Source organism: Salmo salar, chromosome ssa07 (assembly GCF_905237065.1).
Source record: "Salmo salar chromosome ssa07, Ssal_v3.1, whole genome shotgun sequence".
In the NCBI taxonomy this organism is placed as follows: Eukaryota; Metazoa; Chordata; class Actinopteri; order Salmoniformes; family Salmonidae; genus Salmo; species Salmo salar.
Genome location: NC_059448.1, coordinates 26,430,396 through 26,447,617, shown reverse-complemented (window position 1 = coordinate 26,447,617; position 17,222 = coordinate 26,430,396). Strand labels below are relative to the sequence as shown.

At 43.1% G+C, this 17,222-nt stretch overlaps 2 protein-coding genes across 3 annotated transcripts in view; one reads left to right on the top strand and one right to left on the bottom strand.

Annotated features, from left to right (window-relative positions):
- Nucleotides 1-645: 645 nt before the first annotated feature.
- LOC106608992 (purine nucleoside phosphorylase) lies at nucleotides 646-9,450 on the top strand. The gene is made up of 6 exons (XM_014207309.2): nucleotides 646-949; nucleotides 2,212-2,381; nucleotides 2,733-2,836; nucleotides 6,366-6,541; nucleotides 8,224-8,414; nucleotides 8,612-9,450. The coding sequence occupies exons 1-6, from the start codon at nucleotides 927-929 to the stop codon at nucleotides 8,827-8,829; spliced, it is 882 nt and encodes a 293-aa protein (XP_014062784.1). The 5' UTR covers nucleotides 646-926; the 3' UTR covers nucleotides 8,830-9,450.
- A 551-nt stretch (nucleotides 9,451-10,001) lies between these two features.
- The window catches only part of LOC106608991 (calpain-1 catalytic subunit), a 32,681-nt gene continuing 25,460 nt past the window's right edge, over nucleotides 10,002-17,222 (bottom strand). Inside the window, exons 17-22 of one of the 2 annotated variants that reach the window (XM_014207306.2) lie at nucleotides 15,146-15,210; nucleotides 14,933-15,001; nucleotides 14,601-14,679; nucleotides 14,267-14,383; nucleotides 11,673-11,731; nucleotides 10,002-11,185 (exon numbers count right to left, since the gene is read on the bottom strand). In XM_014207306.2, the coding sequence (XP_014062781.1) occupies nucleotides 11,159-11,185; nucleotides 11,673-11,731; nucleotides 14,267-14,383; nucleotides 14,601-14,679; nucleotides 14,933-15,001; nucleotides 15,146-15,210 (416 nt within the window). In that variant the 3' untranslated portion in view covers nucleotides 10,002-11,158. Of the gene's footprint in view, nucleotides 11,186-11,672; nucleotides 11,732-14,266; nucleotides 14,384-14,600; nucleotides 14,680-14,932; nucleotides 15,025-15,145; nucleotides 15,211-17,222 lie in introns of both variants that reach the window. The other variant, XM_014207307.2, reaches the window with a different exon arrangement.

Here is a 17,222-nt window from a genome sequence, read left to right as displayed (position 1 = left end):
CCAAGCTACTTTTCCCTGTCTTTGCTAATTTCTGCCAAAGTTCAGGTTGCAACATATAATATTTACATTGGTTTTGCGCGCGCCTCCATGTGTTTTCTTTGAGTCTGTCGGTGTCTATAACCCAAATAATGCAATAATCATTGATGGGTTGTGATGAGCGAAGTATATCGAGTCACCTGTGATATTCAAAACAATAGCATTATTCATGTCCAGGCTGTTGAGTCACTTCCTTATGTGAATCCCATCATTATATTATCTATTGTCAAAACATAAAATGCAGAAAAATAAGCAAGATACGTTTTTTTTTTTACTTTCGCTTTTTCAAATGATCAACAGCTGATGGTTCATATGAAATATGTGTGGTACAATCAGTAGCCTAGGCCCTAGGCTACAACCTATTATTGATAAATATTTATTTGAAGCTTCTGATGTGTTGACCATTCTGAATAGGCGTCTCGGGATTTGCACTAGAATAAACTCAAACTGATTTATAACTAATTGCCACCGGTCACAGTGCATTATTTCTGTCCAAAATTGCATAGTTTAAGGAGGTGTGCTGTGCAGACCAATCCAAACCTGTGGATCTATTTGCGTCACTCGGGGGGAGGGATAACAGAGAGGGGCTCGTCTATAATTATGCCGCTGACTAAACACTGACGAGACGAGCGCCTAGGCATTTTAACAGTTAACTGAAAGACTACTAAAAAGACCAACGGTTTTCAACTGAAGATTTTGACCGTTTAAACAATATAACATTATTATAAATAGGCCTATCACTTTAATGTATTTATTTTAAGTCTACATTTTGAGAATTTTTTTCCGCTTGACGTTTTGCCGCTAGTCAAGTCTATCTGCTGCAGTTACAGTAAGCCAATTGATAAATCGCTGCTTTTGGGAGGATTCAACAGACATTACATTACTTCAGCATGTTTCCAGACTCAAGCACCGGGTGAGTAGCATAGACTATTAGCTAAATTTCATTAATTCCTTTCATGTTCTGGACGCGCTTCTCACATTGTTTTGCGGGAAAGTGCGTAGCCTAATAAGGAATTGCATCATTCTATCATTGTATTTACTAATTGTACTCATCCGCAACTTTTATTCAATGTGGTACTACTGTAGGCATATCACACACGGTCAACTGTGCTAGTGAAGAACATAGTAGTGTGTGTAATTTTAGATGAAACACCAGAAATGGTTTTATGTGGATCGGACGACTCACATGCGATTGGTGCAGCAGATAGTTTGATATTTTCATTGAGATTAAATGATAGTTGAAATCTAATTATCGAATAATAATAAAAAAATATCCTGCCGTTCAAAAAAACTCCATAGACGCTGAATAGCAGGTTGCCGAACAGGATTTGGCTGCCGAACAGGATTCTTTATTATACCAGACAGATGTGGGATGTGGGAATCTTAATAGTAAAGGGTTGTCCCCCTATTGGCTAACATCGTTTCTCAAAATAAATAAATAAAAAGAAAACCTACTGTAGGCGATAATAAATTGTTCAGAAAAGCCTAATAGTGAATTCACTCAATTTACTCTTATATATTGTAGCATAACATTTGACTAAATAATGTGTGTATCTTACACTTTTATTCACAGCTATTCTATAAGCAGGTGTTTGACAATTTAGTAACGCAACTTCACTTGAGATAGGCTATAGCCTCAGATATGAGGTGGGCTCAGATTCATGGTTATGGTTAGGCTATATGATGTAGCACAGAGTGTACAATAACACCATATGGGCTTGTTTTCATAATATGATGGTTCTTAGAAATGGGTGTGTGTTTAAGGTCAAAGTTGATACTCAGATAAGATAACCTAACAAACTGATATAGGCTTGAACAGTAGGGTGTTATAATAGGCTAAAACTATGGGCTGTGTGTGTGTGTGTGTGTTGACCTTTGTGAAAGGCAGAGGAGGAAAAGAATGACTCCAGTGTGACTCTGATGGAATGTGTGTGTGTGTGTGTATATGTATGTGTGTTTGTGTCCTTGGGAGATTCGACACTATGGAGGCTCACACTCATTAACACACTCAGAAAACATCACACACACTTCAACTTCTCATAGACACTCTGAAACACCCCATGGCACATCAGCTATGTGTCGTGATCGCATCGACCATGACAGCCATTTGTTTTATTATAAAGTATAAGTAAATTATATTCTAACGTATATCTCTCTTATTTCTGTGTGTTTCAGGTACAGCTATGAGGACTGCAAGGCCACAGCAGACTGGCTGTTGGCCCAGACCTCCGTTCGCCCCGTGGTTGGCATCGTGTGTGGTTCAGGAATGGGAGGACTGGCTGATATGCTGAAAGACCAAGTGGCCTTCAACTACAAGGACATCCCCAACTTCCCCCAGAGCACAGGTATGTAGTAGTAGTGTATATCTATCTGTCCACCTGTTTTCTTATTTGGTGAATCTGCATTGCAGATGTATATGGGGTCTACATTGGCCATGTTACCAAACCAGGGAGAATTCTGGGCTCAGATTATAGCCTATGAAAAACTGCTGCACTCTTAGAAAAAAAGGGTTCCAAAAGAGTTCTTTGGCTGTCCCCATAGGAGAACCTGTTTTGGTTCCAAGTAGAACCCTTTTTGGTTCCAAAAAGGTTCTACATGGAAATCACCTTTTTCTTCTAAGTGTGGTCCTATAAGATGTTTTCTGATTGGTTGCTGTGCGTCGTCAGTGCATTCTAATTGGTTGTTGTGTGTTACAGTGCACGGCCATGCTGGGCGCTTGGTGTTTGGGACGCTGAAGGGAAGGCCATGTGTGTGCATGCAGGGACGCTTCCACCTGTACGAGGGATACGCCATCCAGAAGGTATGTCTGTCTAACAACATACCATGTAGCTTCTGTAGGATTCAGACATATGGTGCTCTTCTGCATTACTTTACATGATAGGTAGAGAAGATAGATTCATTATTATGCCTTAATTACAGGGAAATTTTCTTGACAACAAGATGAGTCAGTCAAATACACAGGTAAAATATTAAATATACCGTACACAGAAGTAAAGAGAATAAAAACACATAGTATTAAATCAACTAGCCCAGGTATTCCCAAACTGGGGTACGCGCAATGCTGTAGGTGGTACGTCAAATATATATATATATTCTTCTTTTTTTCTTCACATTTTTAAACAGTACATTTATATTTTCCAACAGGGCTATACATTTGGGTGAGGTTTTTTTCTTGCCTGTGTAGCCTCATTTCACTGCCAAATATAAAATTAAACCATCTAGTGTTCAGCGAAATAACAACACAATGTCAAATACAGGTAGCCTAGTCAAATAATTAACATCCAATCACATTAATTCACTCTTGCGCAGACATTTAGAAACGAAACATGACAATTTGAAAAACAAGCCACAGGAGTTTTTGGAGTGAAAATAAAGACGACTTTCGAGTAGTAAGACATGTATAAAAGCAACAAATACCATTAATAAGGAGGGGCTAGAAGCGTCTTATATGGTGAGCTACTGAGTGGCTAGGACAGGCAAGCCCCATACTATTGTGGAGGACTTAATTCTTCTTGCTGCCGCGGATATGGCTGGGACAATGCTGGGGGAAAAGGCCCAAAAAACTATACAGACAATCTCTTCATCAAACAACACTGTTTCATGACGTATCAGTGACATGGCAGGAGATGTTTTGAAACAATTACTGCTTCGCATACAAGCCAGTGAATTATATGCTTTACAGCTGGATGAGTCAACAGACGTGGCAGGCCTGGCACAGCTCCAGAAGCCGCGCTCCTAGTGGCCAGGGACTTTAATGCGCAGGCAAACTTAAATCAGTTTTACCAAATTCTTACCAGCATGTCACATGTGCAACCAGAGGGAAAAAAACTCTAGACCACCTTTACTCCACACACAGAGATGCATACAAAGCTCTCCCCCGCCCTCCATTTGGCAAATCTGACCATAACTCTATTCTCCAGATTCCTGCTTACAAGCAAAAACTAAAGCAGGAAGTACCAGCAGTGACTCACTCAATACGGAAGTGGTCAAATGATGCGGATGCTACGCTACAGGACTGTTTTGCTAGCACAGACTGGAATATGTTCCGGGATTCATCCAATGACATTGAGGAGTCATCGGCTTCATCAATAAGTGCATCGACGACGTCGTCCCCACAGTGACCGTACGTACATATCCCAACCAGAAGCCATGGATTACAGGCAACATCCTCATCGAGCTAAAGGCTAGAGCAGACGCTTTTGAGGAGCAGGACACTAATCCGGATGCCTATAAGAAATCCCGCTATTCCTCTGACGAACCATCAAACAAGCAAAGCATCAATACAGGTTTAAGATTGAATCCTACAACAGCAGCTCTGACACTCGTCGGATGTGGCAGGGCTTGAAAACTATTAAGGACTAGAAAGGAAAGCCCAGGCGCGAGCTGTCCAGTGACACGAGCCTACCAGACAAGGTAAATGCCTTTTATGCTCGCTTTGAGGCAAGCAACACTGAAGCATGCACGTGAGCACCAGCTGTTCTGGATGACTGTGTAATAACGCTCTCGGTAGCCGATGTGAGCAAGATCTTTAAACAAGTCAACATTCACAAACCTGCGGGGCCAGATGGATTACCAGGACGTGTACTCAAAGCATGCGCGGACCAACTGGCAAGTGTCTTCACTGACATTTTCAACCTCTCCCTGACTGAGTCTGTAATACCTATAGGTTTCAAGCAGACCACCATAGTCCCTGTGCCCAAGGAAGCGAAGGTAGCCTGCCTAAATGATTACCGCCCCGTAGCACTCACGTCAGTAGCCATGAAGTGCCTTGAAAGGCTGGTCATTGCTCACATCAACAGCATCCTCCATGATACCCTAGGGGGGGCGGCAATGCAAGTAGTCTGGGTAGCCATTTGATTATCTGTTCAGGAGTCTAATGGCTTGGGATTAGAAGCTATTTAGGAGCCTCTTGGACCTAGACCTGGCGCTCCAGTACCGCTTGCCATGTGGTAGCAGAAAGAACAGTCTATGACTAGGGTGGCTGGAGTCTGACAATTTTTAGGGCATTCCTATGACACCGCCTGGTGTCGTGGGTGAACAGGGAGTTCACTCACGTGGCCAAACGTGAACTCACGTGGCCAAACGTGAGTGAACTGCGTGGCCAAACACGACTCCAACACCATCATTAAGTTTTCTGACGACACAACAGTGGTAGGCCTGATCACCGACAACGATGAGACAGTCTATAGGGAGGAGGTCAGAGAACTGGCAGTGTTGTGACAAGTAGGGGTGGTGTACAGTATGTAGCCCTATTTGGTAAAAGACCAAGTCTATTTTATGGCATAACAGCTCAAATAAGCAAAGAGAAACGATAGTCCATCATTACTTTAAGACATGAAAGTCAGTCAATGCGGAAAATTTCAAGAACTTTGAAAGTTTCTTCAAGTGCAATCGTAAAAACCATCAAGCGCTATGATGAAACTGGCTCTCATGAGGACCGCCACAGGAAAGGAAGACCCAGAGTTACATCTGCTGCAGAGGATAAGTTCATTAGAGTTACCAGCCTCAGAAATTGCAGCCCAAATAAATGCTTCAGAGTTCAAGTAACAGACACATCTCAACATCAACTGTTCAGAGGAGACTGTGTGAATCAGGCCTTCATGGTCGAATTAGTACAAAGAAACCACTACTAAAGGACACCAATAAGAAGTAGAGACTTGCTTGGGCCAAGAAACACGAGCAATGGACATTTGAGCAATGGACATTAGACCGGTGGAAATCTGTCTTTGTGAGACGCAGAGTAGGTGAACTGATTATCTCCACATGCGTAGTACCCACCGTGAAGCATGGAGAAGGAGATGCTTTGCTGGTGACACTGTCAGTGATTCGTTTTTATTTTTTTTAATTCAAGGCACACTTAACCAGCATTGCTACAACAGCATTCTGCAGTGATACGCCATCCCATCTGGTATGCGCTTAGTGGGACTATCATTTGTTTTTCAACAGGACAATCACACAACAGACCTCCAGGCTGTTTGACCAAGAAGGAGAGTGATGGAGTGCTGCATCAGATGACCTGGCCTCCACAATCACCCGACCTCAACCCAATTGAGATGATTTGGGATGAGTTGAACCGCAGAGTGAAGAAAAAGCATCTAACAAGTACTCAGCATATGTGGGAACTCCTTCAAGACTGTTGGAAAAGCATTCCAGGTGAAGCTAGTTGAGAGAATGCCAAGAGTGTGCAAGGGTGGCTACTTTGAAGAATCTAAAATATATTTTGATTTGTTTAACACTTTTTTTGGTTACTACATGATTCCAAATCATGAAAAACCCTAGAATGAGTAGGTGTGTCCAAACTTTTGACTGGGAATGTATGCGTGTTCCAGATCACCCTGCCTATGCGTATCTTCAGCTTGCTGGGTGTAGAGACGGTCATCCTGACCAACGCTGCTGGCGGTCTCAACCAGGACTTCAAAGTGGGAGACATCATGATCATGAAAGACCACATCAACATGCCCGGCTTTGCTGGCAACAACCCACTTGCTGGAGCAAACGACAACAGGTAGGTAGTGTGTCTGTGTGTGTGCGTGCGTGTGTGCGTGCCAGAGAGAATTTTGTTCAACTTCTTTACACTCACAATAGTTATGTGTAGGGATGCACTGATATGACATTTTTGGCTGATACCGATGTCTGATATTTTCCTTGCCAAAAAACCCGATACCGATATTTAACATTTTAGTGGCCTTTTAAGCATTCTAGTACAGTTAAATAGTTGAAAAACAAACACACACACACACTAACCAAAAAGTTATTTTGTTGGCATTTACGTATGTCCCCATTACCAGTAAAACATAATCAAAACCTATTTCTTTCACTTACTTGCTGTGCTGTTCGTTGTTCGTTTGTTCAGTCTCAACCAGCATTTCATCATACATGTCAAGCAGTGAAGTTTCAGCTCTGTCTGTCCGTGGCCTCTCTTCCTTGGTGGGCACTGTCACCGTGTCCGTTTCCATCTTGTCCAGCTGTGTCTGTAACATTTCACGTAAACTCTGTTTCTTGTCTGCATCGAAGTAGTGGTCCTTGTACCGATCATCGAGCATGGTGGCGACACAGCAAAGAGGCTCAGAGAGAATGCCACCAAATCACTTGTTCACAGCCTCTAGTAGAGTACTTCTGTAAGTTTTAACCCCACGGTCTGTGTCAGCAGTTTTATTGAGCAGGCATTTCAATGCCATGACAGAGGGTATCACGTCTGCTGCAGATGCAGGTGATTAGCTTATTTCTCGAGTCAGTTGTTCGAATGGAGCTAGGAGTGTGTTCAAGTTCTCAAATGCCATTGAAATGACAACAGAGGTATGAGAACCAGGACATTCTTGAGAATGCAATACGGCTTTTCTCAGTACGAAATCCTTGTTGACCCACTGTGCTGTCAGACTCAGCATGCTCATGGGGCTGACATCACTTGTCCAAATGTCAGTCGTGAAGCTAATAGCAGTGACGCCCATAGCAAGTAGCTCATGGATGTGCGTTTCAACAATACTGTGTAACTCCGGTAGGGCAACATCTGAAAAATAGTGGCTACTTGGTAGTGTGTACCGGGGCTCGACCAGTCGGCGAAAGCCAACATCATCCCCGACAGAGAACGGTTGACTGTCAAGGGCAATGAATTCCATTATCTTGGCATTAATGGATTTCACCTTTGAGTTGTCTTGCTGAAATGTTCTTACTCTTTCAAATGACTGCTTGACTTGAACTTGTTTAGTTGTTGGAAGTGTGCACCTAGTTTTTTTCCCAGCTTTTTTTCTAAGTAGTTGCTGAACGTCTGGGGGGGATGCACTTTCAAATGAGTAATTAGGCTTGTGGTATTGAAAGATATCACTTTCTCCCCTCCTCGGGAAATAATAGCAGCACAAACGTTGCATATGGCCTTTTTGTTATCTTCCTTTGAAACATCAAAATAGATCCACACAGCAGACATTGTGGGCTCGGTTAGGAATGCTGTGTTGCACGTGTAGCGCTGTATTTTTCGTGGCGTCGTTATGTCATCTACCTATGTTATATAGGTATGCACGTCAGCTTTGACATCGGTTTTGCACATCGGCGTTAAACTAGACATGCCGATGTTGGCATTCTTAGCTAATATCGGCCCATTCCTATATGCTAACTGATATATCGTGCACCCCTAGTTTTGTGGCATTGAGGTGTAACCTACTCTCCCTTCCTCCCTCCCTCTCGCTTTCCTAGGTTCGGTGTGCGGTTCCCCTGCATGTCTGACGCGTACGACAGAGAGCTGCAGCAGCTGGCTGTGGATGTGGGACAGGAACTAGGCTACGGTGACTTCCTGCGTGAGGGCGTATACTGCGTCCTGGGCGGGCCCTCGTTCGAGACCATAGCGGAGTGTCGCATGCTGCACAAACTGGGAGCTGACGCTGTCGGTAAGTCTCATCTCCAGCGTGCCTTCCCTCTTGGAGTAGTTTTAATCACAAGACCTTCACAATGCTCCGTTCATTGCATTTGACATATTGAACTCAAAATCTTTTCTCTTATATTGAGGAAACATAACTGATGCGGTTATCAAACGTATTATCCCTATGTCTGCACTGCTCTAACATTCTCTCTCTCCCTCTCTCAGGCATGAGCACGGCTCACGAGGTGATCGCGGCGCGTCACTGCGGCATGCGTGTGTTCGCCCTATCCCTGATTACCAACAAGGCTGTGATGGACTACGACAGTGAGGAGAAGGCCAACCATGAGGAAGTCCTGGAGACAGGCCAGCACCGCGCCATCCAGCTGGAGAAACTGGTCTCTACCATGGTCACCCGCATGGAATACAACAACACCAACGCCTAAATGAACGAATGGATCCAACCACCAAACTCATCGAAATAGAATTCCTACAATGGGAATCCCATTTAAGACAATGGGTGGACTGGCGGCCATTTTGAGTGTACCAATGAAGTGTAAGTGAAATTGCCTTGGTCTAAGGTGCAAAACCCATTCTAGGAATTCAATTTCTATGGTAAAACTGGCTCTGGATCAGTAGAAACCGACCGCCTTGAACTTATGAAACCCAATGACCTGCTTTTGACACAACATTGCCTGATCTGAGAGCTGTGTGGAACAGTCACTTACTGGCTGACCTCTCACTCTCACTGTCCCTCTTTTTAAAACATTCTTCCCATTTTCAAGACGAAGGTGTACATTCCTGTCATGAGCTGCTCTACAGGCTGTCTCAATTTTCTTTTTTATTATTGTCTATTATAAGTTGATAATGTTAACTTAATATTGATCTGCATGTGTAAATGTCTTCATTTAACATCACAATGAGAAAGCTATGAATCTGCTGTAAATGCCTTTTAACATATGTATCCTGTCTATAATGTACATTAGCTGTTGATGTAAAGTATTATTTCTGCTCTTGTTCCTTTTTAATATGAATGTGCTTACTAAAGTTTATATTTATTCATGTGATCAAGTCGATTTGGAGGATTTATTGGTCAATGATTCCAAAGATTCTCTATTATAGTGACAAGATAGTCAAATGACCGCTCTAACAATGGAAATAAATGTCCTCAAAGATGGAAGGCAGGCGGGGGGAGGTGAGATCAGGTGGGACCATTCTAGCCAATGAGAGGGCATATACGCATGTGAACAACAGTATTTTTTCTCAAAGTTGCCTGAATGCCACCACGTACATCAGTACATTTGTAACAGGCGACAAACATTATGAAACTTCTATTCGATCAAATACGCTTAATGTAAATCGACATACAAAAATCCCCACTTGGGTCTATTTATCTCACACAGACAAATTTTGGGCAGAGTAAATCCTCTCGCTTCGCCTTTTTCCCCTCTAATACTCACCTGTGTGAATAAGTTCAGAAAAGTTTGAGGAAGAAACTTGAGTATTCTTCATGGGTTTATATATTTACAAATGGGACACATTCCATGAGTCTGATATTGATTTTAGAAGAGATGTTAACTTTGCTCAAAACCCAAATTATGACATATCCGCATTAATATAATTGTGTTCAGAAAAAGTTTATTGAAGTTTTGTATAGATAGAAATGGAAAAGGTACATAATTCCATAATAAGAGAGAGCATAACACAATTCCAGAGTACACTGTAAACAACAGTCGTGATTGCATAATGCATATAAGACATTTTATTATCAATCTACACAGAAAAATGGCAACTATAGAATTGAATGTCATGGCAATAAGAGTGTCATACTGTTTCTGGTTCCCTCAGTCTGTTTGGCAAAATGTCTCCAACTGCACATTACCTTCCTTCATCCATGAATACAACTGACATTACATGCGATCAGGTTGATGCCTGCTATTCCAATCAAAAATCTGTCATCACTTATAACCTACATCACAAATACTAAAATAAAAATAAAATATCCACTGGGCACACACTGGTTGGATCAATGTTGTTTCCATGTCATTTCAATGAAATTACGTTGAACCAACGTGGAATTGACGTCAATGCCCAGTGGGTAGTTTCATGTTCCCCGTGGAACACACAAAAAAAATTAACATAAAAAGCTGGGATATCCTTGAAGTGTCTTTGGCATCCATTCAAAATGAGGATATCAAGTTTTGAGTATGCGGCATTACAAGGATATTGTGGGGGTTTTCCCACTGAAAAGTACTGACATATACGACTTCTAAATAAAAATTGTCATGCCGGTGATTCGATCCTCTAAGGATGATGAAGTACTTCCAAATTACAACAGCACTTTGCCTTCTTTCTCAGCAGAGAAAATCCTTTTGACCCAAACTCCATACCAACACCCCCATTGCCTATTCCTGAAACACAGGCCCCAAAATGGCTTCCAAAAGGAACGTTGAAAATATGACAAGGCAATTGTGAAAATTGGCACAAGATGTAAAACAAAAACTTTAGGAAGTTTCCTTCCTATCCAATTGGAGGGAGTATCAAAATGCCCTTCCGTCTTCCTCTATGTTGTGGCGCCATGTGAGTAGAGTTGTCTCCCTCTGTTTCTAAGGTAACAGGCAATGCTTTGGCACATGATCCCCATATTAAATGTTGTAAACATTACTCAAGTTTTTTTTTTGATCTCTGCAGTGCAGAGAGGAAGAGCCAGAGAAAGGCACTTCTGAAATTACATTAGTGTAGTCTGGTGCAATAACATCAGTGAGTCCATCATCTTTAGGCAAACATGGTCAGGGTGATCCACTGTAGACAGAGAGGAGGGGGAGATGTAGAGAGAGATGCAGTGAGAGAGTACAGAGGGGAAGAGAGCACATAGTCACTTTAATAACTCTACCGGCATGTTCATATTACCTCAACTAACCGGTGCCCCTGCACATTGACTCTGTACCGGTACACCCCTGTATATAGTCTCGCTATTATTATTTTACTGCTGCTCTTTAATTACTTGTTACTTTTATTTCTTATATGTATTTTTTTTTAACTGCATTGTTGGTTAGTAAGTAAGCATTTCACCTGTTGTATTCGGCGCATGTGACTAATAACATTTGATATGATTTGATTTGACGTTTACATCATCAGTACATTGCTCATTATGAACAGTGACATAAGAATCACATAACAAGCAACCCCTTTCATCTGTGTAGGCTAGCTATGACAACACTCTTATACTCAGATCAACTGAACAACAACAAAAACGTAACAGATGAGAGATAGAAATGTGAGATCAGACCTGGAAGAAGTTGAGTTCTATCACTCCATCAGAATCTGTGTCCATCGTCTTGAATGTTTCTATAAGTACAGTAGTGTTACGAAAGTCAGTTAAAAATGTAAAGCACCCATATGAATATGACATTCACTATTCTGAACATTGGGAGCAAGATCATACATCATTGGCCAATCTAAAACATCAGTGTAAAATATACCTTATACAGGACATCGTATGGATGATGGATAACGTCGATCTATAAGCTGACTCGGTGAGTGAGTTTATAAGGAAGTGCATTGGAGATGTTGTATCCACTGTGACTATTAAAATCTACCCTAACCAGAAACCGTGTATGGATGGCGGCATTCGCACAAAACTGAAAGCACGAACCACCGCATTTAACCATGGAAAGAGGTCTGGGAATATGGCCGAATATAAACAGTGTAGTTATTCCCTCCCCAAGGTAATCAAACAAGTGAAATGCCGGTACAGGGACAAAGTGGAGTTGCAATTCAACGGCTCAGACACAAGACGTAGTCCCACGGACTACAAAAAGAAAACTAGCCACGTCACAGACACGGACATCACGCTTCCAGACAAACTAAACAACTTCTTTGCCCGCTTTGAGGATAATACAGTGCCTCCGTTGTGGCCCGCTAACAAGGACTGCACCCCCCCTCTCCTTCTCCGTGGCCGACATGAGTAAAACATTTAAACGTGTTAACCCTCGCAAGGCTACTGGCCCAGACGGCAACCCTAGCCGCGTCCTCAGAGCATGTGCAGATCAGGCTGGTGTATTTACGGACATATTCAATCTCTCCCTATCCCAGTCTGCTGTCAACACATGATTCAAGATGGACACCATTGTTCCTGTACCCAAGAAGGCAAAGATAACTGAACTAAATGACTACCGCCCCATAGCACTCATGTCTGTCATCATGAAGTGCTTTGAGAGACTGGTCAAGGATCATATCACATCCACCATACCGGCCACCCTAGACTCACTTCAGTTTGCATACCGCCCTAACAGGTCCACAGACGAAGCAATCGCCATCACACTGCACACTACCCTATCCCATCTGGACAAGAGGAATACCTATGTAAGAATGCTGTTCATTGACTACAGCTCATTCAACACCATAGTACCCCCCAATTTCATCATCAAGCTGATGGCCCTGGTTCTCAACCCTGCCCTGTGTAATTGGGTCCTGGACTTTCTGACGGGCTGCTCCCAGGTGGTGAAGGTAGGAAACAACATCTCTACTTCATTGACCCTCAACACTGGGGCCCCACCAGGGTGCGTGCTCAGCCCCTTCCTGTACTCCATGTTCACCCACGACTGCGTGGCCATGCACGCCTCCAACTGAAGTTTGCAGACGACACAACAGTAGTGGGCTTGATTACCAATAACAACGAGACAGCCTACAGGGAGGAGGTGAGGGCACTCGGAATGTGGTGTCAGGAAAACAACCTCTCACTCAATGTCTACAAAACAAAGGAGATGATCGTGGACTTCAGGAAACAGCAGAGGGAGCACGCCCCTATCCACATTGAAGGGACAGCAGTGGAGAAGGTGGAAAGTTTTAAGTTCTTCGGCGTACACATCCCAGACAAACTGAAATGGTCCACCCACACAGACAGTGTGGTGAAGAAGGCGCAACAGCGCCTCTTCGACCTTAGGAGGCTGAAGAAGGCTTCCCTGTGGCTCAGTTGGTAGAGCATGGTGTGTGCAACGCCAGGGTTGTGGGTTCGATTCCCACAGGGGGCCAGTACACATTTTTTTTTTAAATGCATGAAATTAATGCATTCACTACTTACTGTAAGTCGCTCTGGATAAGAGCGTCTGCTAAATGACTAAAATGGAAAATGGGGTAAAAATGAAGAAATTTGGCTTGGCACTCAAAACCCTGACAAACTTTTACAGATGCATAATCGAGAGCATCCTGTCAGGCTGTATCACAGCCTGGTTTGGCAACTGCACCGCCCTCAACCACAAGGCTCTCCAGAGGGTGGTGCGGTCTGCACAACGCATATCTGGGGGCAAACTACCTGCCCTCCATGACACTTACACCACACGATGTCACAGGAAGGCCAAAAAGATCATCAAGGACAACAACCACCTGAGCCACTGCCTGTTCACCCCGCTACCATCCAGAAGGAGAGGTCAGTATAGGTGCATCAAAGCTGGGACCAAGTGACTGAAAAACAGCTTCTATCTCAAGTCCATCAGACTGCTAAACAGCAGTCACTAACTCAGAGAGGCTGCTGCCTACATTGAGACCCAAACACTGGCCACTTAAAGAAATGGATCACTAGTCACTTTACATATCTTACATTACTCATATCATATGTATATAATGTATTTTATACCATCTACTGCACCTTGCCTATGCCGCTCGGCCATCGCTCATCCATATATTTATATGTAAATAGTCTCATTCACCCCTTTAGATTTGTGTGTATTAGGTAGTTGTTGGGGAATTGTTAGATTACTTGTTAGATATTACTGCATTGCACTGTCAGAACTAGAAGCACAAGCATTTCGCTACACTCGCACTAAAATCTACTAGCCATGTGTATGTGACCAATAAAATGTGATTTGATTGGACTGTACTCACTGAACATGGTCTCCAGCCTAACCAGGCAGGTAACAAAGTTGTCAAAGTCAACTGTCAGGTCAGCCTCAGTGTAGCGCAGAATTATCAGCTGGAACAGGTGGTTCGTCAGCTTGAAACCTGATGACACAGACAGAAAAATTACAAAGGCAGGAACCATTTAAAATGGGTTTAAACCAGCCAGATATGCTTTCATAGAGAACAATGGGTCAAACGTATGAATTTCTATTTTCAGTTATTGTTGGTTAGTCAGGTGTCCTTACTGTGGCTAAATAAAAATAATGATGATGCTCTACAAAAAAAACAGATTGAGATTTAAGGGAAAGAGGTACTGTACCTGCCGCCTCCAGGGCCATCCTCATCTCATAGGAACTCATGGTGCCTGACTTGTCCAGGTCAAACTGACGGAATACAGTCTGGTGGAGGGATGGAGACAGAGAGCGAGAGAGAGACAGAGAGAGAGAGACAAGGAGAGAAAGAGAGAGAGAGAGAGAGAGATAAAGAGAAGGATAGGGAGAGAGAGGCAAAGGCAGAGAGGGACGGAGATTGCGAGAGAAACTGGTGAAATGCTCTACTGAGACTGGACAAGGAACTAATGACGAGAGCGAAGGCTCAGTTCAAGTGAATGATGTAAGTGAATAGGAGAACAGGATTTTCAGCTCAGCTCACCAGGTATCGTTTAATTTTCTCCCACAGCACGTGGAACTCTGCCAGTCCCAGTTTACCACTACCATCAGTCTGAAGGACACGGTCAAGGAACCCTGTTTATACAGACAGTCACATCGAAAGAGAGACCAGACAGAGAGACCAGACAGACGCTGAAAGACCAGACAGATGGGACTAGTACTGTATAAAGAATTGATTGAAGTACACCAAGGATACATCCATCAGGTTGATCATAGTGCGACAAGCTTCTGGTCCAAATCCATCTGTCTTCAGATCTTTGTCTGTATGTGTGTGTGTGTGTGTGTGTGTGTGTGTGTGTGTGAGACAGAGAGACAGAGCATGAGAGATTTATACGCATCTGTAAAATACAAATCTGCCTGGAAGGACCGACAGTGTGGGTCTCAGTTCGAAGGATTGTGAAAGATCTCGAGTAGACTCACATATACAGAGATACAGTGTGGGTCTCAGTTCGAAGGATTGTGAAAGATCTCGAGTAGACTCACATATACAGAGATACAGTGTGGGTCTCAGTTCGAAGGATTGTGAAAGATCTCGAGTAGACTCACATATACAGAGATACAGTGTGGGTCTCAGTTCGAAGGATTGTGAAAGATCTCGAGTAGACTCACATATACAGAGATACAGTGCATTCGGAACGTATTCAGACATTTTATAAATGATTTGCAAATAAATAAATAAAATAAAACATGTAAATACCTTGCCTAAAAAAATACCTTTCCTAGTTAAATAAAGGTTAAATAAAAAACGGAAGTATTCAGACCTTTTGCTATTAGAATCGAAATTGAGCTCAGGTGCATCCTGTTTCCACTGATCATCCTTGAGATGTTTCTACAACTTGACTGTAGTTCACTGATAGAAGAATTTGTATGTTTAAGATAATGGCTAAAGTATTCCACCCTGAAACCATATAATTGTATGAAATGTGTTAGAGTCATAATCCAATAACATGTGTGACTAGACCTTTTAAGACTAGGCCATTGAGTTACTATTTCGCAATATGAGCAGGGTATAGTTGAGACATTCAAGGACAACTGAACTGTCGACTTGTGATAACGGTGAAACTAATAACTGGAAAGAGGCCTCCCCACCCCTGGGAGGAGACTGTTATCTAACTGTTAGAAACGGATAGGCTTGCAGAAGATAATGAAACATGTTTCAGAAGTGTGATAAACAATGTATGTGAACTGTGGAAAAATACAGCCCACCTAAAGCGAGGTGGAGTTTCTACTGATGTGAGTTCATTTGTGTGTGTGTGTGCTATAAAAAGACTGTGTTCTCATTTTGAAGGCAGAGTACTCTCTGAATAAAGGACTGATCTATTGCAGGCTGAGACCTTGTCTATTTCTTTGAACTGGAGCTTTACAACCTTCAGGAATTAGACAGAGCTTTTGTAGTAGTTGAGTTCAACCATTGAGATAGCAAATTCTCGTGACATCCACCTGTGGTAAATGTAATTGATTGGACATTATTTGGAAAGGCACACACCTGTCTATGTAAGGTTTCCACAGTTGGCAGTGCATGTCAGAGCGAAAACCAAGCCATGAGGTCGAAGGAATTGTCCATAGAGCTCCGAGACAGGATTGTGTCTAGGCACTGATCTGTGGAAGAGTACCAAAAAATGTGTGCAGCATTGAAGGTCCCCAAGAACAATGTGGCCTCCATCATTCTTAAATGGAAAAAGTTTGGAACCACCAACACTGTTCCTAGAGCTGGCTGCCCGGCCAAACTGAGCAATCGGGGGAAAAGAACCTTGGTCAGGGAGGTGACCAAGAACCAAATGGTCACTCTGACAGAGTTCCAGAGTGCCTCTTTGGAGATGGGAGAACCTTGCAGGACAACCATCTCTTCAGCACTCCACCAATCAGGCCTTTATGGTAGAGTGGCCAGACAGAAGCCACTCCTCAGTAAAAGGCACATGACAACCTGCTTGGAGATGCTCTCAGACCATGAGAAACACGATTCTCTGGTCTGATGAAACCAAGAGTGAACTCTTTGGCCTGAATGCCAAGCATCACGTCTGGAGGAAACCTGGCACCATACCTACAGTGAAACATGGTGGTGGCAGCATTATGCTGTGGGGATGTTTTTTAGCAGCAGGGACTGGGAGACTAGTCAGGATCGAGGGAAAGATGAACGGAGCAAAGTACAGAGACAACCTTGATGAAAACCTGCTCCAGGGCGCTCAGGACCTTAGACTGGGGCGAAGGTTCACCTTCCAACCGGACAACAACCCTAAGCACACAGCCAAGACAACGCAGGAGTGGCTTCGGGA